The 27,611-nt window shown below is 46.3% G+C and overlaps 1 protein-coding gene across 1 annotated transcript in view; it reads right to left on the bottom strand.

Annotated features, from left to right (window-relative positions):
• Positions 1–522: 522 nt before the first annotated feature.
• myo10 (myosin X) overlaps positions 523–27,611 on the bottom strand; it is a gene marked incomplete at its 5' end in the record, with an annotated part of 90,844 nt that continues 63,755 nt past the window's right edge. The window contains 22 exons of the mRNA XM_036131219.1: positions 523–2,197; positions 2,283–2,474; positions 2,568–3,044; positions 4,066–4,186; positions 4,279–4,415; positions 5,207–5,414; positions 5,504–5,801; positions 6,850–6,973; positions 7,053–7,210; positions 8,569–8,760; positions 8,967–9,109; positions 9,243–9,298; positions 9,416–9,509; positions 11,462–11,557; positions 11,665–11,908; positions 12,055–12,175; positions 15,234–16,193; positions 16,809–16,848; positions 16,936–17,160; positions 17,240–17,346; positions 22,627–22,741; positions 24,032–24,156. Coding sequence (XP_035987112.1) covers positions 2,087–2,197; positions 2,283–2,474; positions 2,568–3,044; positions 4,066–4,186; positions 4,279–4,415; positions 5,207–5,414; positions 5,504–5,801; positions 6,850–6,973; positions 7,053–7,210; positions 8,569–8,760; positions 8,967–9,109; positions 9,243–9,298; positions 9,416–9,509; positions 11,462–11,557; positions 11,665–11,908; positions 12,055–12,175; positions 15,234–16,193; positions 16,809–16,848; positions 16,936–17,160; positions 17,240–17,346; positions 22,627–22,741; positions 24,032–24,156 — 4,344 coding nt within the window. The remainder of the gene's footprint in view (positions 2,198–2,282; positions 2,475–2,567; positions 3,045–4,065; positions 4,187–4,278; positions 4,416–5,206; positions 5,415–5,503; positions 5,802–6,849; positions 6,974–7,052; positions 7,211–8,568; positions 8,761–8,966; positions 9,110–9,242; positions 9,299–9,415; positions 9,510–11,461; positions 11,558–11,664; positions 11,909–12,054; positions 12,176–15,233; positions 16,194–16,808; positions 16,849–16,935; positions 17,161–17,239; positions 17,347–22,626; positions 22,742–24,031; positions 24,157–27,611) is intronic.

Below are 27,611 nucleotides of genomic sequence, written 5' to 3'. Positions count from 1 at the left end.
AATAAGCACGGATCATGTTGGTGGAAAGCAACCCTCACCTGGATGAACACGGCGTGCTATTATGGGCTCCTAGTGATTCAGTTTGGAGCCTTCGGTGAAAACATCTGATCTTGGATATGAAATACAAATGTGTTCATAAAACTAAGCAGCCCTCTTGAGTTAGAAGAAGCACGTTACTGAAGTTGCACTGCAAAAAGGGAACTAAAAGTGAGTAAAATGTTCTTGAAATTAGTGTATTTGTGCTTTATTTGAGCAGGTAAGTTTAAATGGTCTGCCAATGGAATGAGATTTTTGCATTTAAACTTGATTTATTTCTTAATTTTGTTATTTTAGGGGTCAAAATAATAATTTTAGCTGCTCAAATCAAGGACGTGGCAATGCACATTTAAACTTTGACGCCATAAGCTGATTTCTAAGACGTCTGACTCTATCAACAAGACTTAAACTAAGTTTTGTAGATTTTCTTTTCATATCAGAATAAAAAAAAAATAAAAAAAAAACATGACGCACCCTCAGAGCAAATATTTTTTTGTTAATTTATTGAAAGACTCATCAGATCAACACCCGCTGCTGCCAGTTCAGATTTAAAAAGATACAAAAACGATACGAGAGAGAAAATGCTGGGATAATAAATCAGAAGGCAGACACCTAAAAATGTACAGTCCACATGATTATATCATATAATATATATATTTATATTACATTGTACATTATACCAAAAACAAACCGTGTAAAACAAAGTAAGTGTACAGAATTTACAACAAGGCACTGAGCTGTGGGAGTAAGCTGCTCCTCTTCCTCTCTGGATGGATCTGCCGCCCGCGGCGCTCCAGGGAAACGTTGGCGGGACGCGGCGCTGCAGACCTCAGTCCCACCGAACGGGTCAGTCAAAGATCCGACAGAACCGGCTCGCATTTCCCACCACGGTCACGCTAACCGCCGCGGAAAAGCTGTTTGTGGGCCGTAAAGTCCCCAAAGTTTCCTCCAGATGAGGAGGAGCTCTTCATATCTCACTTTAGAGGTTTTTCCTTTCGGTAATTTAAAGTGTGAATCGATTCTTATCGTCTTTTCTGCGATCCACCAGAAAGGATCTATCATCAGCAACGGATTGTCTAAAACTCGGTCGGTAAGCTTTAATATTTTGGGAACGGACTGCCACGCATGAAGGGAAGGAGAACATGTCTGGACTGGAGAAGCTGGAGCAGTTTTAGAAACTTTTTATCTTTCAGAGCGAGCTTCATCCTGCTTTACTACAAACAGGCACTTAGGATCTCCTGACTGTTTGCTAATCGGTTACAAAAGAATCAAAATGTTTCCTGGAGGGGGGGAAATACATTCAAGCAGTCTTTTCTTAAAACAAGCGCCTTTTTATCACTGCTTTGCTGCAGTTTCAGCACTTTTCTTCCACAGCAGGATAAAGTCAGCTTCTCATGACATGTTCTCTTGTCTTTCCCATTTTGAAGAGCGGTTAAAAAAAAGGGACTTGATGAGAACTGGTTATCTTTGGTTTGAAAAACAGGAATATTGAGTTGTTGTTGTGTGTTTATCGTTGTTCTAATACCGTTTGTTGCTTTTTGTTCCCTCTCAGATTTGATGAATATTTGCTTAAATCTGCCCGTTTAGGGCGAGGCTTCCTCCTGCTCTGTGGGAACGTCATTGGAAGGATTTTTACTGTGAAACAGACCACACTCCGCTTTACATAAAAAGCATCATTTTAAGTGGTCCAGGCACCAGATGGGTTTTACTCCAGCACTGGTTGCTGGTTTGCTTCCCATGGCGGACTGTGCAGAGAAGAAGAGCTTCCAGGTTTGCTCCTGGCTCTGGCCGGCAGACGGAAACAGGAGTTTCTGCGTAAGATGCGCTGCTTTGGTCTGAGCTCAGGTTGCCTCAGACACTCCCAGCAGAACTTGCACACAAAGAACAGAAACTTCTCTCATGGGGAATAAAGTCTTGCATCGAGGTGCAGCCTCAGTAATCCTTTGGTAGATGGAGCCAGAGAGCAGTTCACAGCGGAGAGTTTGCATCGAGCACTGAAGGATGCTTCTGCAGACGCGTGAGGAGCGGCTTGGCCTTCGCTCGGCCGCCTTCACCAGGCGCTGCATTTGCTCTCGTGGCTGCTGACGGACTGACCGGTGCTGTAGCGCTTCTTCACGATCATGCTGATGTACGCCTTCATCAGCTTGGCGATGTCCATGACCTGCAGGGGAGGTAGACGAGGCTCATTACGGTCGGGTACACGTCACACCATGAAAGCGTTTGCAGGCGGCGAACTGAGCACCCACCATCTGGGTTTCGAAGACCAGCTCCCGGCCCTCCACGGCGATCTTGTAGGCGTTGGGCAGCGGCGCTCCGAAGGACAGGATCAGCTCGTAGGGGAAGACCTCCAGCGGCCACGGCTCGCCGCGCTTGTACACGGAGACGGCCTCCCTACTCACGCCGAGCCACAGCTCCGCGGGGAAGGCTCCGTCGCGGCACTGCAACGACAGATTAACAGGAGGAGAGTCAACGCTGCTCAGCTTGGCCTCCGTTAAAACGACCGGAGCAAAAATCAGGGTTCCAGCCCTCACCTCGACGTTGAAGAGCGTGGATCCGTACCCCTGCCACTCCTTCACCAGCGCCATGTACTTGACCATGGCCTGCTCCTGGCTCATGCCCTGCAGCTTCCTCCACTTGTCCATGACGCTGGTCTTCACCGCCGCCGCCTCCTCCCTCATCCAGGCCTCCAGGCTGTTCTCCTCCTCCAGCTTCTGCCGGCTCAGGGAGCCGCTCCTGAAGCTGCGCCTCAGCGTCCCCTCCAGGAAGCTCGAGCGTTTCCGCTCCGCCGTGCCCGAGCGCTCGGCCGGCGAGCCGGCGCCCGGCGCGAACGTGCGGGCCGAGTTGTGCACGCGGGCCCGCAGCCGCGCCATGGGGAAGACCTGCGACATCTCGGGTACGTTGGCCTGCGGGTTCTGGTCGCCCAGCAGGTACTGGAGTCTGAGGGCGGCCAGGAACTGGAGGGTCTCCTCCGGGCCGGGATAGTGGCCCTGGATGACCGCCTCATGGGCCTTCAGAGGCGGGGAAACGAATCGTTATACAAACACTTACTTTTCCCATCAGAGTCATCATCTTTCCATTCAATCAGAGGCTAAACTCAACAAACAAACCCAGACATTGTTAGAACCCTGACATAAAATCAGTCTTTTATCATCTTCTTTTTGTTTTAAAAAGACCACAAACGGATTCATTTGAGAAGAACTAACAGCAAAAAGGGCTGTTAAGGTGTGTAAAACACCAACAGATCTAAAATGTTCTTAAAGTTAGTCTATTTGTCCTTTATTTGAGCCAGTAGATACGATTATCTAGCCTTGTGAGACCATCCTGATCTCGCGAGCTTTCAAGGTTTCACTCGCAGATCAGTCTGGATACCCTCCGTTGAAGAAAATTTGGAGCCGTTCACCAAACGAACGTCCAATCAGCGTTGGCTTTGAGGCGGGTTGAGGTGTGACGCAACGGGAAGCGCGACAGTTCAGCCTAAAGAACATGGCGGCTTCAGCCGATGAAACTAGCGTTAGCGTGGCTATCGAGCAAGTTTTATCGGAATTACAGAGTATTTCTCTGCTGAGCTAACGAGCCTTTACCTGCAGCAGCAAGAGTAGCTTGGCTTGTGTTTTCGTCGTCGCTCGAAGCATGTTGACGAGTACGTCATATGCTTCGTTGATCTGATTGGTTTATTTGGCCCGTCTATCACCAACATAGGCCAATCAGCTAACCAGTATTTTCGCCCCTTCCCAAAATTACTTCAACGGAAGGTTTCCAGATGGATATGCGAAGCAAATCTATCTGGCGGCGTCAGGTTAACGATTATCTGCCAATGGAATGAGTATCTTTGCCCCTAAAATAAGATAATTTGACATCCTGCACTTGAAATAAGATGAATTGTTCGTATTTTAAGTGGAAAAATCTCATTCCATTGGCAGATCATCTCATTTATCTGCTCAAATCAAGGACAAATGCACTCATTTAAAGAAAATTTTACGTATTTTTAGTTCTGTTTTAGCTGTGAGGAGAGCGTGTCCACATGCTCACCTGCTCGAACATGAAGGCGAACTCCACGCTGTCCTTGGGGACGCCGTCCGTGTCCAGGAAGCAGTAGAGTTTGAAGTACAGCTTCCAGCCCGTGTTGCTTTCGTCCGCGCTCCCTGCGTGCCTGCAGAGCAAAGACGTGGAGCGATAACTGCAGCCGCAGCATAAAAAAAAAAAAAACACCCCAACACGTTTTAATCCGGCTCCGGCGCTCACCTTTCAAACTTGGCGAGGACGTCGGCCACCACGGTCCGGCTCTCGATGGCCTTCTCGGCGCTGTCGTTGTGTTCGAAGAGAGCGAACATGTTCCTGCTGTCCTCCATGGCCAGGCCGCGGATCAGCTTCTCCACCACCTGACGGCAGACAGACGGACCGGTCAGGACGTTTAAACCGACACCAACGCGGTTCTGGTGAACCAGACATCCCTTCTAGACAAGAAACCTCCGGGAAAACTTAGACCTGGACCTAAAACACTCTTCTTCTCCAGGGAATCAGAACAAAAAACTGACACGTGGAACGTATTCTTGAATACTTCAAAATTTCACAGAGGAAAAACTAGTAATGTGAATCTGAAGGAAGTATATATAAATTGGCTAGGTTTCTCACACTGCAAAAACTGATCTAAAAATAAGTAAAAAAGTTCTTAAAATTTGTGCATTTGTCCTTGATTTGAGCAGGTAAATAAGATTATCTGCCAATGGAATGAGTATTTTGACCCCTTAAAATAAGATAATTAGACATCCTGCACTTGAAATAAGATGATTGAGATGAATTGTTCCTATTTTAAGTGCAAAATTCTTATTCCATTGGCAAATCATCTTATTTACCTGCTCAAATCAAGGACAAATGCACAAATTTCAAGAACATTTTACTTATTTCTAGTTCGGTTTTTGCAGTGCATATGATGCTGTTATCTATGCACATGCCTCTAATTTTTTGATTTTTGTCTTGCTTTCTGTATCAATGCTGTATAAGTTTTGCCCTGTTACTGTTCTTTTCTTTTCTGTTTCTTTTTTTTTTTGTATACATGTTTAAAAATACCAAATAAACATAATTCATAAAAAAAAAAAAACTGAACCGTGATCCATATTTCAACATGAAAGCGCTTGTTAAAGCCTTTCGGGGTCATGGCGGAGGAGCCCACCTCTCCGGCGGTGGTGTGCGAGTCGATGGTGATCTTGCAGGAGCCTCCTCCGTGGCAGTGCACCGTGGTGCTCATCTCCTGCCGGGCCACGATGGAGCGGATCTCCTCCTGCGACGGCACGTTCTCCCTGGCTCGGGTCTTCTTCAGGGAGTCCAGGGCGAAGGCCGCGTAGCGCTCCATCTCTGAGGCGGGGAGGAGCTCGCGGGTCCTGCGGGGGGGAGAGAGAGAGTCGGCACCCGTTAAAACAGCTCCGCCCGGAACTGAGCGGACTAAAAACCGCCCCGGGCCGGCGCTCACCGCTTCAGGTGGAACTTCAGGTATCGCAGGATGCTGCGCGAGGGCACGAAGGTGCAGGACATGCAGGCCAGGATCTTCCAGCTGCAGACGTTGGCGGCGCTGCCGGGCTGCGGCGGCCGGGCCGTCTGCTTGATCAGCTGGCAGTAGAGCTCGTCGCGCAGCGGCTTGAGCTCCTGGCCCGTCTGCAGGATGCCCTGGATGATGGGCACGGGGTCGGCCACGCCGTCCAGGTGCTGCAGAGAGCCGAAGACTCTGAGGGCTTCGTCCTGCAGGGTCGTGTAGCTCCTGCTCCGTGACGCTGGGAGGAGGAGGAAGAGGAAGAGGAAGAGGAAATTTACTCTCTGGTGAGGCAGGTGGGATGCTGTTAAGGTGGTACAAGAACATCACAGAGCTTTTTCTTCATAAAATCTAATCTGTGTTTACTTCTATACAGAAAGCCCAGAATATATTTATTTTTATTTGTTTATTTTTCTCTCAGCTATCACATTATACATGTCAGATTAAATAATACATATAAATCACACTGCAAAAACAGAACTAGAAATACGTAAAATCTTCTTAAAATTTGTGTATTTGTCCTTGATTTGAGCAGGTAAATAAGATGATTTGCCAATAGTATAAGATTTTTGGACTTAAAATGGGAACAATTCATCTCCATCATCTTATTTCAAGTGCAGTATGTCTAATTATCTTATTTTAGAAGACAAAATACTCGTTCCATTGGCAGATGATCTTATTTACCTGCTCAAATCAAGCATAAAGACGTGAACTTTAAGAATATTTTACTTATTTTTAGATCCGTTTTTGCAGTGCAGCCATGGCATCAAGGTGTTACTCTACTGTATCTGTTACAGTATGGCCGTTTGTTGTGCTGTTCTTTTTGCATTTCTCTTTCCAGGTGATGAAGCAGACGGAAGACATTTTATCATTCTTTCCCTTTTATCTCTTCTTTCTTTCACCTCTTCTCTTTCTTTTTTTTCTTATCTTGTTCTTTCTTTACTCTCCTACTTTCCCACTGTAGTGTCCACATAATTTGAAATTCTCCCTGCAGGAATCCCAATAAAGCTATTTACAAGCACAAATCAAGCGGAGCATTATGGCGAAAGCTGATTGCTCCACTTGGGAAAGTAAAATCTGTCGAGCTCTATGTGGCGTTAAGACATTAATTCTTATTGCCACATTGCTAGACAGGACACTGGGAAATAAATAAATAAATAAATAAATAAAATCTAATCTGTAAAAGAATAACAAGCTGCTTCGGGGCAACATCTGCTACGCTTAGGGCCTTACAGATGAGCTGGTAGAGATGCTAAAAGCCAAGGAGAGTCGCCTCCTCTGGGACTCACCGCTGTGCTGGATGTCTCCGTAGGGCAGCGGCAGCAGCGGCGAGTGCAGCGGGTGGTGGCTGTAGCGGAGGATGGGGTTCCTCTTGTAGATCTGCTCCACCACTTCAGAGTTCAGGCAGTTCTCCTGCAGACAGAAGGACAGCCGGAGCGTCAGCACCCGCGTCCTGCCATGCTTCAGAGCCGCGGCGGGAACCCGTTCCTACCCTGATGTCCTGGATGAGCTGCTGGGTGGGCGTGTCGATGGGGGCCTTGGTGTCGATGACGTTCTGGATGGAGCTGGCCCAGCGCGTGGCCTCGTTCAGCAGCTTACAGTAGAGCCGGTACGAGTGTTTGCGCCCGTAGACGATCACGTTCCAGTATCCTGCCGGGCAGCGGCAAAGCAGAACCAGTGAGTCAGGTTAAAAAACAGCGAGGGAAATGTTGGCCTCGGTGCCGTTATTCATTTTTTTCTCTTAAGAGATAACTTCTCAATTTTCTTTTTTTAAGATAAAAAAAAAACTGAAGAATGGCGAAAGATTGAGCATCTTGTCAAAAGACCGGTCTTTGTCATTAATGGCATGTAGTGCTGTGACAAAGTGCCACTCAGATTTATTCCCTCTTTGATTGTCAGCTCAAAATGTTTCAGATATTTGAAAAACAATGGCAGACAATAATGACCTGAGTAAAGTTTTCAAATGTCAATTTCATTCATGAAATAAAAAAAAGCTCTCTACTCTTTTCCAGTCTCCTGTTGGTTTAGAGCAGGGGTGTCAAACATCCGGCCCGCCGGACAATTTAGTCCGGCCCTGTGGCTAAATGCATTATCATTATAAAAAAAAAAAAAAAAAAAAAAAGAGCTCATCAGATTTGACTTTCACAAGTGGACAAGATAAAAGGAAGAGAATGATGGAAAAAAACATGTACTTCGTTTAACTGAAAATATGCAGTTCCTATATTGTCCATGAGGGGCGCTGTGTTTTAATTAGCAGATTAAGCTTCAGGTGTGGAAAAATTCAAATCATTTCTTAATTTTTATCTGTTTGATGTATTTTGTCATACAGGACAGTGTTTTTAAGTTCCAAAAAATGTGAATAAATGTTTTTCAACATTGTATAATCACTGTGATCAGTTCTTATTCATAATGCACAAGTAAATGTTTAACTGAGTAAAAGTATTGTTAAAATTGCACATACTTTTCTTAAAAACGCTGAGGTTATTCATAATATATTGTGTAAAAGTGAAATTCATTTAATATAAAAATCAACAACAAGTCCACATTTATTAGTTCTATTTAATCTTGCAATGAGTTTACTCGTGTGGCCCTCTTGAGATCACATTAAGCTGCATGCGGCCCCTCAACCAAAATGAGTTTGACACCCCTGGTTTAGAGTCTCTCATATCTAGCGGTGTTATGTGTACTGCTTATTAGTTTTTGGTCTCTTGCAGGTCAGCTGGTCAAGCTGGTCTGGACCAGTGGCGCCACCAGGGGGTGGCGAGGGGTGTCCATGCCCCCCCATGCCATTTCTTGGCCTCCCAACTAGCAAGTGTAAATTGTAGTAGCATCAGTTAAGCATTTGATCCGATTATGCACAGCCAGCAAGAGAGTCGGTCTTCTTGACCTTCTATCACGCTTTTATTTGTATACAGTAATTGTTTTGTTCTTCAATAAATGAATAAATGCACACCTAATTACTAATATAAAAACAAAACAGCGAGCCGGCGGCGCGTGCCTTAACCTACCGGTCTCCTTGTAGAAGCGCTCGTCGGGCTGCACCACGGAGCAGAGGCTGTTCAGCACCAGCGTGCCCAGCTTCAAGGCGTTTCTCTCTGAGCTCTTGTAGTAGTCCAGGGAGTTGTGGGTCAGCAGGAACCAGCGCTTCTTCAGCTTCAGCGAGGCTTTGGAGCTGTTCTTCATCTCCTTGTGCAACCAGCCTGGACGAGCAGAACGCATCTCTGTTAGCGTTTAGAACAGGCTTCGCTCTATTTGCCTCAACGGCTCATTTATCTGTCTACACGTCTGAAAATAACACAACCAACCATCCAGAAGCTGCTTTTTAAACCCTTCACCTCTAAAGCACTTTGTTTTATTCACAGAGGCTCTTATTCAGTGAAGCGCTAATTGCCCCCCCCCATCGTACCCCTGATGATGAACTCCTGGCCGTCGACGCGGGCGTCGCCCTTGGAGCGCTGCAGCAGCGTGATCCAGTGGTGCATCTCCTCGGGCGTGTCGGCGTTGCAGTGCAGCACCCGCTCCGCCGTGATGATGACGAAGGAGTTGGGTCTGATTTCAACACAACAGGGACGCAGGTTAAAGACAAGACAACAGACTCTGGGTGTGAAATGCATCTTTGCTCCTCCGGATAAAACAAAGGAGGTCAGTAAGACGTCTCGGGACGTCTGAGGCAGAGACGCACCTTTCTGGATTGTCGGACGCACACACCGAGTCGATCATGCCCACATCCAACGTGCCCTGGGGTGCAGAGGAGGAGGTGAAGGACCATTAGTCCCGTTGCCACATTTCCGCTCCTTAAAAATCAGACTCCTGCAGGAGGTGGAGCTGCATACTCGTGGTGACGGCTGAACTCACCACAGCGTTCTGGGGATTGGCCTGTTCGTCGTGCATCTCGCTGATCTCCTGTTCTGTGGCGCCGTGGACCTGACTCAGCACGCTGAACCACTGACTGCAACCAACACCATCATCATCATCACCATCATCATCATCATCATCATCATCATCATCAGCAGCAGCAACAACATCATCATCAGCAGCAACAACATCATCATCATCATCATCATCATCATCATCATCAACAACACAGAGGTCACTCTGACCCACGTAACAACTGCTACGCCGTTGTTTTTAATGAAAAACTTTGTGGTTACCAGAATTTTACAGTAAAGTTACAGTAACACTGTGAGCAAGGTTACCAACCTACATGTAGATTTTACAGAGAAAATTTAAACCTGTTTACAGAATCACCTGCAGAATCTTTACCTTTTTAACTGCATATTTTTTTTATTATATTTTTTCATGATTTTTCGTGGCACTATTTACTGAAAGTGGGCTGAGAGGAAGCCGAGGGCGGAGGCCTCCGTACCTGGGTCGCATGCACCAAAGCTGCACAACTAGAGCGCCCTTATTGGTTCTTTAAATACATAAATTATTATTAAAAAATGTAGCCATGGTAATAGTGATAATCATAATTTATGTATGTACGGAGGCCTCTGTCCATAAAAATATAATAAAAAATGTAAAGATAACAAGCAGTCCTTAGTTTTATCATGTAAATTATGCAGGCGGTTCTGTAAACTGGTTTATATTTTTACTGAAACATTCTGGTAACCACAGCTGCCAAAGTTTTTCAGTAAAAACAACATGTAGGAGCCATTTTTCCTTTCCTGTGTTTATCGCCACCAGGGGGCGTATTTCATTTTGCGTTCTGAGTGTCTGATGGGGGATGGATGGGGTTATTTAAGGTCAACCATGATTGTGTTCAGGTGTTGTTAATGGGAAGAGGCAACAGTTTTTTATTGTGCTTGGTTTGAATTGAACTTGAATGTTTGTGGATCTAAATGGAAAGACTAAGACAATGAAAACTGTTCTGATAATAAATGACTTTATCATAAGTCAAACTGAAGTTCGGCCTTGCAAATCTTAATCGAGCGCATGTAAAAAACCAACGCCTTTCAGAAATCACAACCAGTAGCCTAAAATAGAGGATTTTAGCTGCTACACAACAGATTCATATTTTTTTTACAGTGTTAGACTAACTATTGACAGAAAAACAATATATTAATGCTCCACTGGTTTGCTGAGGGACAATCCATCGTTTTCACACCTCAGGCGTTTAGTCTGTAAAGCCTGGTTCACACAGCAGCATTTTAAAAACAGTCGTTCAACTTTCAAAGCCTGAGAGACGCGTAACGATAAAGAAATCTTAGATAAAACAGGTTAGCTCGTACAGTGTGTGGTGTCCGCTGCACACCAACAGATTTCACTTAAGATCATTAAGATTTCAGACGGGAAATCTAACGAATCCTCTCAAGATCACACGTGAGTTCAGAGAGTAATGCCGATAGTCTGTGGACTAATTTAAACAGAGAAAAAGCACAAGAAAAATAAAAGGGTTGGCTTTGTGCTCCTTAGTCTTCAGGGTGACACCACACACGCTATGATATCCGGCCAAGACAATCCCACATGTTGAATTTCCCCTATTTGAGGTCGGACACACCACACACGCCAGGAATGTCTCTAAAAACACGGCGATAATCGGGCCTCCAAGAAGGGGCTAAAATCCTGCTGTGAACCAGCCTTAAGACTTCACCACCGTAGCAGCAGTGGTGCAGAGGTGGTGATGTCGGACTTTTCTTGCACCAGAGCACCTGGTGGTAATCGAGTCACTGTGTGCATGTGGAAAAGACTCATCCTTTTGCTTTATTTTCAACATTTAGGGTAAAGGTAGGGGAAAAGGCGTTTTCCAGATCACCAGGAGGTTGTGCCAGCCTGCAGCGCAGCAGACCATCGCTAACTATTGTTTTCTGGTAAGCCAAGAGTTTTTAACAAGCCAGGAGGCGCTGAAGGGATTTAGTTTTTACCGTTTAAAGACAAACGTGAAAAAGAAGTGAGACAAACCTGGCATCCTCTGCAGAGTCTGCGATCAGGTGGTAGGTCCTCTCCGGCATCACGATATCGATGCCGTTCTCCTTCCCCGCGTTATCAACGATTTCTCTGCAGGGAACAGGAATCAAAGCGGTTCTTAGAGGCGTAACCAAGGATCCGACCACACTCTTTAAAAAACGCAGCGTGTCTGCGGCGGCAGAGGCCGGGTTTCTCACTTGGCGTTGTGCATGTCCAGCACGCCCTTCATCTTCTCCTCGCTGTCGTTCTCAAAGTACATGAGCCGGCTCTGCCGCAGCACGAACCAGCGCCGCTTCCAGTTGCGGCGGGACAGCGTGGACGAGCCGCCGCCCTTCTTGTGCAGCCAGCCCTGCTTCAGCGCCTCCTGCTTGGCCCGGAACCACAGGAAGGTCTCGTCCTTCAGAACGCACCAGCGCCGCTTCCACGTGTTCATCAGGCCCCCTGAAGGCGGGAGGAGCGCAGGTTAGTCGCTGCCGGGGGGGCAGGAAACGCCTCTGATGGCGGCTGAAACTGGTTCCATCACCAAAGGGGAGGAACTTCACGTAGAAATGAAAGCCGTCTGCAGACGCTGGATTAAAGGGACCCACCTTTGATGTAGAGGAAGCTGTGGAAGTACGGCAGAGTGACGCAGCTGTAGACCGAGTCCCGTCGGTACGACAGCTCGTCGTCTGTGTCGAACCTGTCGAAGTCGTCCTCGCTGTCCTCGAACTGCAACAGAAGACAAGTCCAGGGCGTCAGATTCTCGCTGGCACGGCCACGGCACAAAGAAAGCTCACAGCTCTGGGTGACGGAGCGTAATAACAAACGATCACTTCAGTTTAGGCTCAACCGCAGCAAAGCAGACAGGTTCCACCTGGTCTTCACGACCCAAAGCCCAAATGGAAGAGCTGTGTGTCAGAAACTCAGCGTCCAGGGGACACAAGCAGGAAAGAAAGGTGTTTGCAGGTTTGACGCTACGCAGCGTGCAGATGTGTGTGGGCACAACGCTGCACGGCAAAAACGGAACTAGAAATAAGTAAAATGTTCTTAAAATTTGTGTATTTGTCCTTGATATGAGCAGGTAAATAAGATGATTTGCTTGTGGAATAAGATTTTTTGCACTTAAAATTAGTGTTGCACCGATACTGATACCAGTATCGGCCGGGGCGCAGATACCACACAAAATGGTGGTATCAGTATCGGCAAGTACCAACAAATAGGTCACAGATACCATTTTGATGTTTTTATGTCACTTAAACGCAGCCTTCTCTCTCCCGATACTCACTAGTTCTACTGGATTCACTTTGTATTAGTCTTTTTCCTGCTTTAATAAGGTCGCAGCTTGACAAAGTCATGATAGCAATTATTTTACATCCAAGTAGTATGCTGTTCTTCATATATATACACACACACATAAATTTCAAAGTAATGGTATCGGCCGATACTGCACAGCTAGGTATCGGGTATCGGTATCGGGGCCAAAAAATGGCATCGGCGCAACACTACTTAAAATAGGAACAACTCATCTCCATCATCTTTTTTCAAGTGCAGGATGTCTAATGATCTTATTTCAGGGTTCAAAATACTCATTGCATTGGCAGATTATATTATTTAACTGCTCAAATCAAGAATAAATACACTAACTTTAAGAACATTTTACTTATTTTTAGATCCGTTTTTGCAGTGTGAGATGGAAAGACGTCAGCGAGGAGAATTAATTGTTGCTGCTCATCAGTCTGGGAGGGTTTCAGGGCCATCAGACGGGCTGAGGTCCATCGTCCCCCAGAGACACGCAGAGAACATTTAGGCTGCCGCTCGTCTTCCCGGAGAGGACGTCCCGTAAGTTCACAGGTGAGAGAACCGAGAGCTTTGTCTCAGACAGGCTTCGGTCAGTGTGTTAGAAGTTAAAGGTCAGGACAAAACAACTGGGAAAATAATTTAACAGGCACGGCTCATCATGGATTAATGAAGGATTAAATAAAACCGATCGCCCATTACTACGGGGTGGACCTGTTTCTGTTGAATCTGCATGTTATCTAAGCCATTACAAGGCCTTTGTTAGGCAGAAGTATAAAGCTTGGTACTCCACATTACTCCAGACTTTTTGAATTGAGAAAGCTTCCTGGAGAGGAAGTGAAACGTCTTCAACTACTACAGTTGCTTTATTTTTTACTTTTTTTGGAATGATTAAAGAAAAACGACTAAACAGAAGCCAAAGGTGACAGGACCGACTTACATTGGGCTTTTCTAGTCATGCTGACCACCCACAGGCTTCAGACCAGAGCCGCCTTCATCCAGCGGCACAAACGGCCAGGCATTCAGAGCGGTAGGCCGCTTGAGGAAAAGTGCCTTGCACATGGGCACGTCAACACACGAGATTGCAATCAGACTTCCCGCGGAGCAACCAGGCGGTCGGGACGGACGAGACCAAAGCAAAGACGTGGGGCTATGACGCATGCCGTCTTCGGAGAAAACCCAACACAGCTGAGCCAAGCGGGACCAGCTGTGAGGCACGGAGGTGGGCGGGTCATGATGAGGGCGAGCTTTACGGACACAGGACCTGGGAAGCATGCAGTGGTCGAGTCAGCCGTGAAAAATATGCGAGAGTCAAATTTAAGGCATCTGTCCGGACGGTAAGCCCATGTTAGCCGTTCCTCTGCAGCACTTTCAATATTTCCTCGCTTGGATTTTAGGCTCTGAGAGGATTGATTAGAGGGGGAACAGGCTGATTAAACACTTAATGAGGTTATTTTATCGAATGCTACACAACACACTTTGTAAATGTAAAAGCTTTTCTGATTTTATCAGAAGGCAGACACGCCCAGAAATCAGAGACACTTCGGGACTCCATCTGCAGTACGAGCCTCTCCTGAACATGATAGGAATCAGCCTTAGACAAAGTTAGGATCTGTTATTTCTGTAACTGATTACCCTCTAAAAGCGCACTAATTAAAGAAGCATATAAAATTCTATTAGTAGCGGTGGACATTCAATTATTGAGTTCTTCAATGGTTGTAAAACAGACATGGTGCACGGTTCTAAAAATATTTAGGAGGTCCTTAAAGGTTGCATGTAGCCAAGATTTAATAAACAACACCCTTAGGGACGTTTGAGTCACTAAAACTTAACCGATCCAAGAACAAGTGCCGTGGTCAGGAAACCGGTGTCCTCAGGCTACATGCCAGCCCAGCCTGTCTACTGAAAAAGGGCGTGGCCATAGGAGGGAGGCGGCTAGCAGATCGGTCGTGTCCTAGTTAGCTAAAAAGGTCTGACAGGAACTCTAAGCAGGGTAACACTCGTTAGATTCAGAGGTCTTTAGAACCCTAGCTGGTCTGCACTGCAAAAACAGAACTAGAAATACGTAAAATCTTCTTAAAATGTGTGTATTTGTCCTTGATTTGAGCAGGTAAATAAGATGATTTGCCAATAGTATAAGATTTTTGGACTTAAAACAGGAACAATTCATCTCCATCATCTTATTTCAAGTGCAGGATGTCTAATTATCTTATTTTAGGAGACAAAATACTCATTCCATTGGCAGATGATCTTATTTACCTGCTCAAATCAAGCATAAAGACGCAAACTTTAAGAATATTTTACTTATTTTTAGATCCGTTTTTGCAGTGTGAGCTTTAACCCAAAACAGAGAAGGATGGAGGAGGAGGGGGGGGGGTTATTTCAACAGCAACAATGTCTTCAGAAAATCTGGTAAACCAATGAGTGGACCATGGAGCGGTTCATCTACCAACAGCACGGCCGACTCTGACCCTGCAGGCGAGGGACTCACCGATGACTGGGCGCCCTCGGAGCTGAAGCGGTACGCCCCGGAGCTGTTGTACGTTCCCACGGAGCCCCGGTAGTCAGGCGACCACTGGCCGCTGCGAGGGTGGGAGAAGGCGGCGCCGGCCCCGCACACGATGGCGCCCTCGTCGTAGTCGTCCCGGTCGTAGTCCGAGTCCTCGTCCGGCGGGATCAGCTCCACCAGGTCGTCGGACGGCGCCTCGGACGACGCCTGCGGGCGGCAGAAGGCGGAGTCGGCGCTGGACGAGACGCTGTGGGAGGCCGGGGGCAGCGGCGGCAGCGGCTGGCTGAGCAGGGCGGTGAGCGGCATGGGCGGGATTGCCACGTCGTTGGCGTACGGGTCCTCCTCAGACGAGTCGTCGCTCGTCCGGATGCCGCTCGTCCGCTGGCCGTCCGAGTGGCCGTGCTCGCTCGGGTTGGGCGAGTCCTTGAACGCCTCGTCGTCGGCGCCGAAGCCTTCGTCGACCTCCTCTTCCTCGTCGCCCGCCCCCCCTTCGTTCTCCTTCTCCTCCTCTTCCTCCGCGACGCCCAGCGAGCTCTCGATGTTCCTCACGCACTCGTCGATCTCGTCGAAGTTGAGCGAGTCGAGGAACTGCTGCGCCGCCTTGCAGGCCTCGTCCTCCAGCCGCCGCAGCTCCTGGTCACGCAGGCGCTGCAGGCGGAGGAGGGAGGCCTCGGTCAGGGAGAGCTCCTGCCGCTCCTTCTGCCTCTGCAGCGCCTGGATCTCCCGCTCCAGCCGGAGGATCTCCTCCACCTGAGATGCCTCCTGAGGGCGGATGGATTCCTCCTCCTCCGGGGCCTCCTGGGGGAGCGCCGCTGCCTCCAGCTCCCGCCGGGTTTTGGGGGACGCCACGGCCGCCTCCTCCAGCCGGGGCTGAGCCGCAGCAAGCGAGGCGAGCTCCTCGGCTTGACGCGCCTCCTCCATTCGCCGCGCCTCCTCCTCCACCTTGAAACAGACAAGAAACCATGAAACGGTCTGATGGAGACGGGTTTTAGACGGCGGTAAACGGCTAAAATGGTTTATTAAAGGTACCCAACGGCTATTTGCACTGCAAAAAGAGAACTAAAAATAAGTAAAATTTTCTTGAAATGAATGTATTTGCCCTTGATTTGAGCAGGTAAATAAGACTATTTGCCAATGGAATGAGTATTTTTACCCCTAAAATAAGATAATTAGATAAACTGCACTTGAAATAAGATAATGGAGATGAATTGTTCCTATTTTAAGTGCAAAAATCTTATTCCATTGGCAAATAGTTCTATTTACCTGCTCAAATCAAGGAAAAATACTTTAATTTCAAGAAAAAAATGTCTTATTTTTAGGTCTATTTTTGCAGTGTGACGCATTAATCCGTCTCTAACTTTCTGAGGAACCAGAAGAAACGATGAGGTGGAAACTTTCTGAGACAGGTGGAACCAAACTAATTATTATTCATAGCACATCTGGAACCGTTAAATGTGGATTTAACATGTTTCTCTTCTAGTGAGTTTTATTCTTTCAAGACCTGCTCCAATACTTCCACCTTTTAAACAAATAAATAGGTAATATGAGCTCTTCTACCTCCTTGGCGAGTCTCTCTGCTTCCAGTCTCAGCCTCTCCCTGCCCAGACAAAAAAAAAAAGACGTCAGCCGCTTGGAGGCAGAAACGGTCGGAGGAGCAATCAGGACGCATAAGAACCAGGATCACCTCTCCACCTCCTCCTCCATCTTTCTGCGCCGCTCTTCCTCCTCCTCCCTCCTCCTCCTCTCCTGCAGCAGCCGGCTGAAGGCCCGGCGGGCCAGCTGGCCCCGCAGGCGTTTCTGGAAGGTGAGCGCGGCCCAGCGGAGCAGCAGGAACCTCCTCCTCCAGTAGACGGCCCGGTAGTTCTTCTGAATGACCACGATGCACTGCAGCAGCCTCCTGTAATGCTTCCTGCGGGCCGACACACCAAACGTCACTCTCTCTCCGCGCGGAAACCAGGGCGTCGCCCGGCGTCTGGCTGTGAACGTACCTGGCCATGTAGCCCGTGACGTGGGCCTGGATGATCATGGCCGCCTTCAGCACCTCCACCTCCCGCTGCTTCTCCAGACGGTGCTCCAGAGACTCTCGCAGGAAGACCTGAGTTTGGCAGGAAAAATACTAATTACCTACAAAATTAAACCAAACATGAAGGGTTTTTTGTTTTTTATTTTCTCCTCCGATTTTGTCTTTACAACATTAGGCGACAAAAGAATGAAGTCCAGATGATCCTGGAATTTCCAAAAGACAAAAAATGCTTTATTTCCTGAACATTTCTTCTCAAGTTTCATGACAAACACAAAGATTCAGTCCAAATTAGAAGTTTACATCCCCTGGCACCAATCCCAAGAGCAAGAAGTTTGAGTTTATTGGGGTTTCCTCCGATTAAGACAGGCTCATAATTACTTAGACAGCCTCAGATGTATCCATACACCCCTGGAGTTATTTGTCTCTTTGGAAGACGGACCCGACTAAATCCAAACCACAACCCTCTGACCCAGACTGTCCCGTTTAGACGAGCAGGAGCTGGTTGGGTTGAACCCAGCTGGAACGTCGGTGTCATCGTCCACAGCGGAGACAGTGTTACAGCAGCCTTCATACGAGATGGAAACACTCAAAGTCGATCCATGACACAACGACTTAGCTCTCTGACCACGATGACAGGAAGTTAGTCTGAAGGAGATACGGTGATGGTTTTAAGACGCCTGGTGGCAGAGCATGGTGGTGGCAGCATCATGCTGAGGGGAGGTCCTGCTTTCAGTTTTACCGACGATTAATGAAGGTCAACCACCTCCAGACTCGATAACTTCCCCTCCAATCAGAAGCTAGATGGTTGAATCTTGGACATAACTGGGTGCTTAAAGGGTCAACAATCCCAAGCAGACTTCTCAGCTCCTTTGTGCTTAAAGGCATACTGTGCAACATTTTTCAGTTAATTAATGTGTTCCATACCGTTTTGGATGATTAAATGAATCATTTCAGGTGGAACTAAGGTTTTCTCGGCCGCCCTGGTGGTCTGTGGGGGAAATACTGTACTTGCAATTGCAGGAGCCCTCGGCCCGCACACACAGGCTCAGAAGTCTCGTGCACCGTGAGAGTCGGTCTTGCTTTACTGCGAGAACTCCATGTGTTTTTGCCCTGCCATTCACTATATGCACGCGCGAAAGCAACAACAAAGAAACGCGTGTTAACGTCAAATAAACATGCAAGCATATCGAGTTTTATTATTATTATTATTATTATTTTTTTTTTTTTTTTTTGAATGTTGGCGAGACGCTACCGCGGCCGCCTCGCCAAGATAGCGCTGCGGGAAGCTTGATGTTCATACTTTCACTGTGTTAGTCATTGTTTGTTCTGCCGTTTTTTCCACTTTTCGTTGCGTTCGCCTGTCTGCTAAGCTCAAAACAACCGCGCCTGGCTTGACGGAGAAACCAGAACAGCTGAGCATCTTTATGACAGTGCACTTTTACTTTCGCCCTCTGGGGGGAGCCTCGCTGGAAAATCAACCCCGGTTGCATAGTATACCTTTAATAAAGGAAGCAAACGGTAGGATGTTGGGAAACTTTGACCTCAGTTACACTTAAAGCTGCGTCCTAGCCAGAAAAACAACCAGTTTAGCTGAATTCCATCAAATACCGAACCAGAACCGAGCCAGAACCTCAGTGATGTGTAGCCAAACGAAGGACATTTAACCAGGTGGTGTTGGGAGGGTATGCACTTATATGAGCCTTGATGTGAAATTCTACAAGCTCAAATCTTTCCAAACATGAAAGCCCGTGATGAGTGCCCGTAACCTCCAGACTGGAGCAACAATTCAACAAGTCGAGAGATTTTCTACGCGTACACGTTTCATTTCTATACCCTGGAGATGTTTAATGAACGGTAACGTAAACCCACGTTGCAGAGAACCTTCTAACCCGGCTTGGTCTCAGCAACTTATGGAGAAGTGATGTTCTTCTCCCGGTTCCCACAAATGTTTGATAAAATCTGCACTTTTACTGTGAAAAGCTGCCAGACGGATGATACAGAAGATGAAAACTCGGCCGGCTGCATGTCTTTAAAAAAAAAGAATCACTGACTAATTGAATCCTCTGTTCAAAACGCTGCTTTTTATGCACCAGACCATGAATAACACATTTAAAATCCAGCAGAATTATAATAATAATAAAGAAAGAAAACAACGGAGCTGAACAAGGCGTTTGACGTAAATCAGATCCAGAACAACTAAAGTCTGCAGATTAGCGCTGTGAGACTTTTCTGCTGCGGCTCTGTGTGAAAAGGCCGACCCTGCAGGCCTTCAGGGCAGCTGGCCGCTTTATGAGCCAAGCTGTCGGTCATCGATAGAGAAACTGGGCCCGCTGGGGATGCCGAGGTTAATCCGATTAGGGAGGGAGGAAAATGAGACGAGGGACACGGCCTCTGGGGACCGATACGGCGGGGGAAATATCACAGGAGCACGTTCCTCCTGTTGAACGACATCGGCCGAGCCGAGGCACTAACGAGATTTTACGAGGGGATGTCGCCTCGTCTGGATGGCACCTACACGCGGGTTAATTAACTTCTGCATCACATGCCGGAGCACGGCGAGAGGAAAGCGGGTTTCTCAGAGTCAGGCTGAAAAGAAGCTTCTACCAGCCGAGTAGCTCCACCCTGAAGAGCCAACGAACCTGACAGGACCCAATCACGAAACGACAGTAGCCGTGTAGGTAGAGGGAAAACATGCCGACTCCACACACTTCCTGCTGGGAGGCAACTGGGCCAACCTAAAAGCCACAGTGGAGCTGCCGCAGGACAGTCCAGAGGGGTAATCGGACGGTTCTGGGTCAGTTTAGACCCCCGTTCTCTGCCTTCCTGCTTTCATTTTGCCACAGCGCTGTTCATTCCTTTGTAAATAAGCCAAGTTTATTAAAAAGGGAAGCATGAACGCACAAAAGGCTCAACAAGAGCGCTGCATCCAAAAAACAAACGTATTTCTGTGCAGGATGCTTATTAGACGGGAAGTCGAACACGCAAACGAAGCTAATTAAGCACCAAAGCCAACATGCACAGCACACAAACCCACCCGGTTTAAAGTTTAAAACACGGATCAACACGCTCAGAACATCCAGCCTCTGTGTACCACTGCACACATTTGCATCCTGATGGGCTAAACAGAAAAGCCCTTTTCTTTTGCTTCATTACTGTGTTAATTAGCACAACAAAAAGCTTTGCTAAGCATGGCTGCCTTCTGATTCTCGCTGAGCGGGGGCCGCCGCTGTCGCAGGTCAGGCCCTCAGAGGGAGCAGAGCCCGAGCAGCGGCACGCGGAGCCGCATCCCATCCAGCAGATCAGCTGTCAGGCTCCAAAAAGCACAAAGAATACGTCGGAGGCGACGGTCGGGACATGTGCCGACTGAAAAGGAGCGGCAGGAGCGGCTCACTGTAAATCTCCCAGCGGGACAAAGAGGACGAATCCCTCAGAGGCTCGTTGGAGTGATTTAACGGCTTACAGGCAAGTGTAGCGAGGCCTGATGTTCAGCGGCACAGCTGGAGGCCGGACACCCGCCACACCAAGTCAGGTGACATATGAGCGCTGGCTCTCATGCCTAAAACCGTGAGCCTTAATTCCATTCTTTTTTCCATTTACAACCATATTCATCCAAAACTGATGGATGAACCCTGAAACTGCAAAAAGACAGAACCTGAATACTTTAGGGGGTTGGCAGCCATGTTGGCTCTGACTTTCACAGCTTCCTGGGTGGGCGGCTCCATCCCAGGCGCACAGAGGAGCGTTATCGCAGATCCTTCCCCCCAGCGGCTGATAGACTGTACTTAAGACTGTACTACTGTACTCTTACTTAAGTAAAATTTCTGGCTACTCTGAGTAACTTCATGGATAAAGAACAAACTTGTTTTAACCAAAAATGCACAAGAGAGACAAAAACCTAGAGTTTATGCTAAAGTGAGACTTCTTGTTTATACACCAGCTTTGTTATTTAATGTTATTTCCTATCTGCTGAGCTCATTGAGACATTTGGAGGTCAGAAAATGTACAGTAAATAATAGATATTGTTACTGGAAGTACTTTGCACTGTTCTAACACACTGTATATACATTCAATGCTGTAAGTATTGCTTTCATGGTTAATGTTGAAACAAAATAATTTAGAAAAGTTTCTTCTGCCTTTATTTTATTTTTATTTTTGTCTTTAAAATACCAGAATTTGCACATAACCTTATTTTTTTGTCTGTCTGATTACAAGATTTTTTAAATATTAAATTCAAAATCAGCTGTCACTTCTTACTGAATACTTTTTTACTCTTGAGTGATTTCTTGGCTGACTACTTTTTACTTTTACTTGAATAAAAATGTGATGAAGTAATGCTATTCTAACTTAAGTAAAATGTTTGGCTCCTCCGCCTCTCTCTGTGGATGGATAAATGGTTAGACGGACGGCTGATTGGATAGAAGGAAGGATAGATGGATCCATTTCCATTTATTTTAAAGAACCGTGTTTTTGTTTCAGTTCTTCGTGTTTCTGCTCTGAAAGAACACAAACATGCAAACGTCCACGCGCGGTTTCCCCTCAGCACCTCCCGCAGCGTCCTTCGGTCATGCTGCGCCCGGTGGTCTGTGTCCACCATCTGTCGCTTTCCTGACGCCTTCACACAAACACTCTGCGACACACCGAGCCGCACGCGCTGGCAGCGGCGCTTCCTCCTGATCCGGTGGGGTGGAGGCAGAGAGTGAGGAGTGGATCCAGTAACTGTCACGTTCAGTGACCTCCATTATTCACACACACACACACACACACACACACACACACACAGTGGCTGTGAAGGATTTCAGCGAGCTGAATTTGTGGGACATGTATGAGGCCAAATTAAGCCTTGAGGGAGGCAGAGAGAAGCCAGAAAGGATTGGCACCTCTCTCCAGGGTCTGCTTCAAATCATGTTCTGCGTTAGCGGGGAGAAAACGTTTCCACCGCTGTTAGCCGGAGGCAAAAAAGGCTGCTGGAGCTCAGGGTCTGACAGCGAAGAGTCGATTACACAGCAGACCACCGAGCACAGGGGATGGAGCTGACGGCTGATAGGCAGGAAATGCAAATCTGCAGAGAAATGCTTTGAGAAAATTCATTTTCTGGCTGCAGTTCGTCTCTAATAGGCCCAGGGAGACTTAAACACCATTCCTCTGCCGTTGTTTTTAATCCACTGAACCATTTTATGCTTGTTCGGCTTTCTTTAAGAAACAATAAAATCCTTTTTATATTTAAAAAAAACTTTCAATTTCAGCTCAAAACGACAGTAAAAAAATCTCAATTTAATGATCTATTTATCTGAGAATGACGTAACAACGGGAAATGACCAGAAAGAGTCTAAAAACAGAAACTTCAGGCCTTACTTTGGTCTTGCCCAGCTGCCAATCAGCAGCGCTGCTGTCGTAGAGGTGCAGCAGCTGCTTGCAGCGCCCCCTGTGGTCGTCTGGATCCAGAACGCCCCGCATCAGCACCTTGTACCTGAAGAAGAGCAGAAGGTTGGTCTAAGCAGCAGCAGCTTCTCTCCCGTAAATGGTCCTTATTAGCTAAACACCCTGCTCCTTAAGTTTCATTAAAAAAAAATTTGCGTTTTTTTTCCAAACACGCAGAAGCTAAAAAACAGAACATCCAACATTTATTTATATTTATTTACATACTTTTCATTAAACCCATATCTGGGTATGAAACGTTTTTGTTTTTTTCATTAGTCTGATGGAAAGCTATAATCTTAAATGTTCTATTTTCAGTAGCTATAAGCAGAAAATCCTCATATTTAACAATATAAAAGGCTTAAAAACAGCAGTCGGTGTGTAATTGATCTATATGACGTGTTTCACTCAGTGAACTGATTCACTTAATATTCTAATCCAGTGAATATATATATATATATATAACTCGGCTCTGTTTATAAACTAAATCACACTGCAAAAATAGAACTCAAAATAAGAAATAATTTCTTGAAATTAGAGTATTTTTCCTTGATTGGAGCAGGTAAAAAAGATTTTTTGCCAATGGAATTAGATTTTCTGCACTTAAAATAGGAACAATTCATCTCAATCATCTTATTTCAAGTGAAGTATATCTAATTATCTTATTTTAGGGGTAAAAATACTCATTCCATTGGCAAACAATCTTATTCACCTGCTCAAATCAAGGACAAACACGTCCATTTTGCAGTGCAGAGGTCACAGGTGCACAGGAACGGTGACGGCAGCTGGGAAAGCAGCAGAGATGTTTCCAGCTACATAAAGACACGGCTACAAACGACAACACACTGCCCTGGTGGAAAAGCCCATTGGCTCTAAGTGAACATTTTCTGTGGATGTTTCATTTCTACATCTTTTCCGTGACATCCATGCGGTGAATCCACACTGCAAAAACAAAACTAAGTAAAAAAAATAAGTTGAATTTTCTTAAAATTAGTGTATTTGTCCTTGATTTAAGCAATGCAAATAAGATCTGCCAATGGAATAAGATTTTTGCACTTAAAATGGGAACAACTCATCTCCGTCATCTTATTTTGAGTGCAGGAAATCTAATTATCCTATTTTAGGGATCAGAATACTTATTCCATTGGCAGATCATGTTATTTACCTGCTCAAATCAAGGATAAATACAATAAGATCAAGAAAATGTGACTTATTTTTAGTTCCGTTTTTGCAGTGCAGTTCTGTCTACAGCGCTGCTGCTGCAGACCAGAACCTGATGGTGCCCGTGTCCAGCTGTCTGTCTGGAACCTGCCAGCTCCCCTTCAGTCAGACTGGTGCAAACCTGGAGCAGAAGTCCTGGAACGACCTGCGGACCGGGAACCCGGTGCGTCTGATCTTGACCGTTTCCAGCATGCCGGAGTACCTGAGCTGGTTCAGAACCACCGTCTGGTCGAAGTGGTCAGGCATCTGTGTGGGAGACAGAGACCAACATCATTCCAGAGATTAACCAACATACTCCAGGCTCCTGTCTGTACAACGGGAATCCATCGTCTGCGTGCTCTTATCTAACCGGACCTGACTATTGATGTTATTCCCCCCCCATCACAGCGTAACAGCATTACCGACCGATCCATAACGCTCGTTACTGTTTGACCTTCTCAGCCCACAGTCTGATGTCATTTCCACGGTCGTTGATTCTGGAGGTCTGGCTTGACTCAACGCATTGTGCTACCAGGGGTATTATCAGGATGAGCGCTACTGCGAAGAAACGGAGATGAAATGCAACTGTTGGTGCTGCAGGAGCCAAAAAAAACAACAAGCATTAGGAGCAGGCTTGGATCTGCAGCTCAATCTAAAGTCAAAGCTTCACACCAACCACTGGAGGCTTCATGGTGTGAGCAGCAAACACAGAGACTCCGTCACCACTAACAGGACTGCATTCAGTAGGAGAGACCCTTGTCACCCTGCAACCTCGGTGGGCGTCAGTGGGGGGGGGGCCTCCCTATAAGTGGGAGCTTTCATTCCCACTCGTAATGCCCCCTTTATTCAGCCGATGGCCCATTAGAGTTGTCTGGAAGAAGGCAGCAGCAGATCCTCCCTGAGCGACTGAAAGGAGGCCTTTAAAGCCACCGGCCAGCAGAGAGGACACAGCATTAGCATAATTAGCATTTGCATACGGACGTGGATGCAGCCGCACAAAGGCGAGCGGTGTCAGGAAGATCCTGCAGCCGTTTCCTCTCTCTGCTCCGCCGACAGCCGGGGATCCGTCCCCTCTTAAAAATAACGAGCCACGCTTTTCCCCCCGACTCAAAAGTTCTCGGTCCTTTTTAGCAGAAAATATAGAAAAGGTGCTGAACGGATCCGTGCGCTCAGGCTGTAAAGATGGAACCTGCAGAAACTACAGACCGTAATGAGGATGGACGCAGAAATACAACTTCTAGAGAACAAAATAGGGGATAATGTGTGGAAACTGTGTATTTGTCTACAATATTTTCATTATTTACATTAAAACAAACTGATCCAATGAAGAGGATGCTGGCTGTTTTTACAGACCTTAAACGATTTAAAGGGTTCTGCAGAGGGCGCTCATATTTCTCCACTAGTGAGTGAAACTTATAAACAGTAGCAGGGAGTGAATTATGCATCTGCAGGGGAAGGTTTTTATGATTCTATACAAAAATGATACATTTAGATAAAAGACTAAATCACTTTAAAAGAGAAGAGAACTCAACTTTGTTCAATTTAACACATCCAATAGAAATTTAATGATTTGAAATGTTTACCTGAAAACACTGTAAAGCCATTTATTTCTTTTTAATCACATTTTATTAAGAATCCTAAAAACTTCAACCGGATAAACCTTATTAAAAAAATCTATTTATTTTATTTTACTCCTTGTAATTAACTAAAAACAGCAGATTTAAAACAGCCGCTGGTTGGTTTGCAGTGTTTTTCTGCTATAGGATGAAGCGATCAGGAAGGAGAGAACAACAATGGCCTCTCAGCCCGACTTTTCAGCAGAGAAAAAGAAAAAGATTCAGAGATCCGTGCATTCAGCGGTACAAACGGGGGCGTGGCGGTCCGCTCCTGAGGGGGTTGGGTGGAAAAGCGTGGGGGGACAACCAAACTGCGGATTAGCTGTCCATCATTCAGCTCCAATAAGTGGCTAGCTGCAGGCCTGCGAGATGTGCGCTCTGCTGCGTCTGAGTGTCAGCTGCTGTCTCTCTGCTACTCAAAGCCTTCCAATAATTCACTGATGAGATAACAGGAAGCGTTGGCATGTTAAAGAAATCTAATTATCTCCTGACATTTCAAAGAGCCGCATTTCAGTCGCCCTTCCTGAGATTGACAAAGTTCACGCTGTCTCGTGGGGGAAAAAATAAATCAAAAATATGCTTCCACTGAACTGAAAATCCATCTAGCTCACAATCAGGTTCAATTAAAGGTTAATTAATGCAATAATGTCTTCTACATGCTGCAGATAAGGTAACTGGATCAAAGCTTTATAAAACAAGCATGACCCACAGAAGGATCTGCAGATGTTGATGCAAGTGTTATTGCAACCCTTCAGGTTCCTGCTCTGAGTCTGCAGTTACTCTTTAGTCTAACATGTCGCTAATTATCCAATTAAATCATTTGCCTTCCCAACGGAAAATGCCATAAAACTATCCAAATTTTCTTTTCAATTCAATTTAAAAATGTTTTAAATACTTAAAATAGTCTAAGTTCTAGAATTATAATGAAAATATTACGATCAAACAAACATGAAATATTTCCTCTCAGATCTTTAATATGCAGCCACATTGTGCTAGCTTTACGTTTTACGGTATTAGAGATGACTTTTCCAAGGGGAACCAACAACTGGTCCTAGTTTAAACCCCAGAACCCAGAGGATTTAAATCTGAGCGCCTCCCGTCTGTGAGGAGAACGTTTGCTCTGCAGCATCCGGGTCCCACCTGGACCGTGGGATCCAGGGAGGGTTATCACTCCCAGCTCCTGGAGGGGATCCCTGAAACAACGGCGCTGCGCAGATAAACCAAATCTCTGCCTCTGTCAGATTTAAGGCGGACTCAGGATGAAGAAGGATTGGATTTTATTTACAGCAGTGACACAAAACACAATATTAACATTAAAACAGAACATCTAAGTGTCCTGGAGAGCAGAAACTTAATTTGTTGCTGTTAATACTTATGATTGTCCTATATTAATAATAGCTGGGTACTAATGATGGATGGATGGATGGATGAATGATGGATGGATGATGGATGGATGGATGAATGGATGGATGGATGGATAGATGGATGGATGGATAGATGGATGGATAGAATAAATGATGGATGGATGGATGGATGGATGAATGGATGGATGTTGGATGATGGATGGATGGATGGATGAATGATGGATGGATGGATGGATGGATGGATGGATGGATGGATGGATGGATGGATGGATGGACAGAAGGCTGGACGGATAGATGGATGGATTGATGGATGGATGGATGAATGATGGATGGATGGATGAATGGATGGATAGATGGATGGATGGATAGATGGATGGATGGATACATGGATGGACGGATGGATGAATGGATGGATAGATGGATGGATGGATAGATGGATGGATGGATGGATGGATGGATGAATGATGATGGGTGGATGGATGGATGGATGGATGAATGAATGGATGGATGGATGGATGGACAGAAGGCTGGACGGATAGATGGATGGATTGATGGATGGATGGATGAATGATGGATGGATGAATGGATGGATAGATGGATGGATGGATAGATGGATGGATGGATGGATGGACAGACGGACAAATGGATGGACGGACGGATAGATGGATGAATGATGGATGGATGGATGGATGGATGGATGGATGGATGGATAGATGGATGGATGGATGGATGGACGGATGGA

The sequence above is a fragment of the Fundulus heteroclitus genome, unplaced genomic scaffold (assembly GCF_011125445.2).
Source record: "Fundulus heteroclitus isolate FHET01 unplaced genomic scaffold, MU-UCD_Fhet_4.1 scaffold_42, whole genome shotgun sequence".
Lineage (NCBI taxonomy): Eukaryota > Metazoa > Chordata > Actinopteri > Cyprinodontiformes > Fundulidae > Fundulus > Fundulus heteroclitus.
This window is presented reverse-complemented; position numbering and strand designations above follow the sequence as displayed.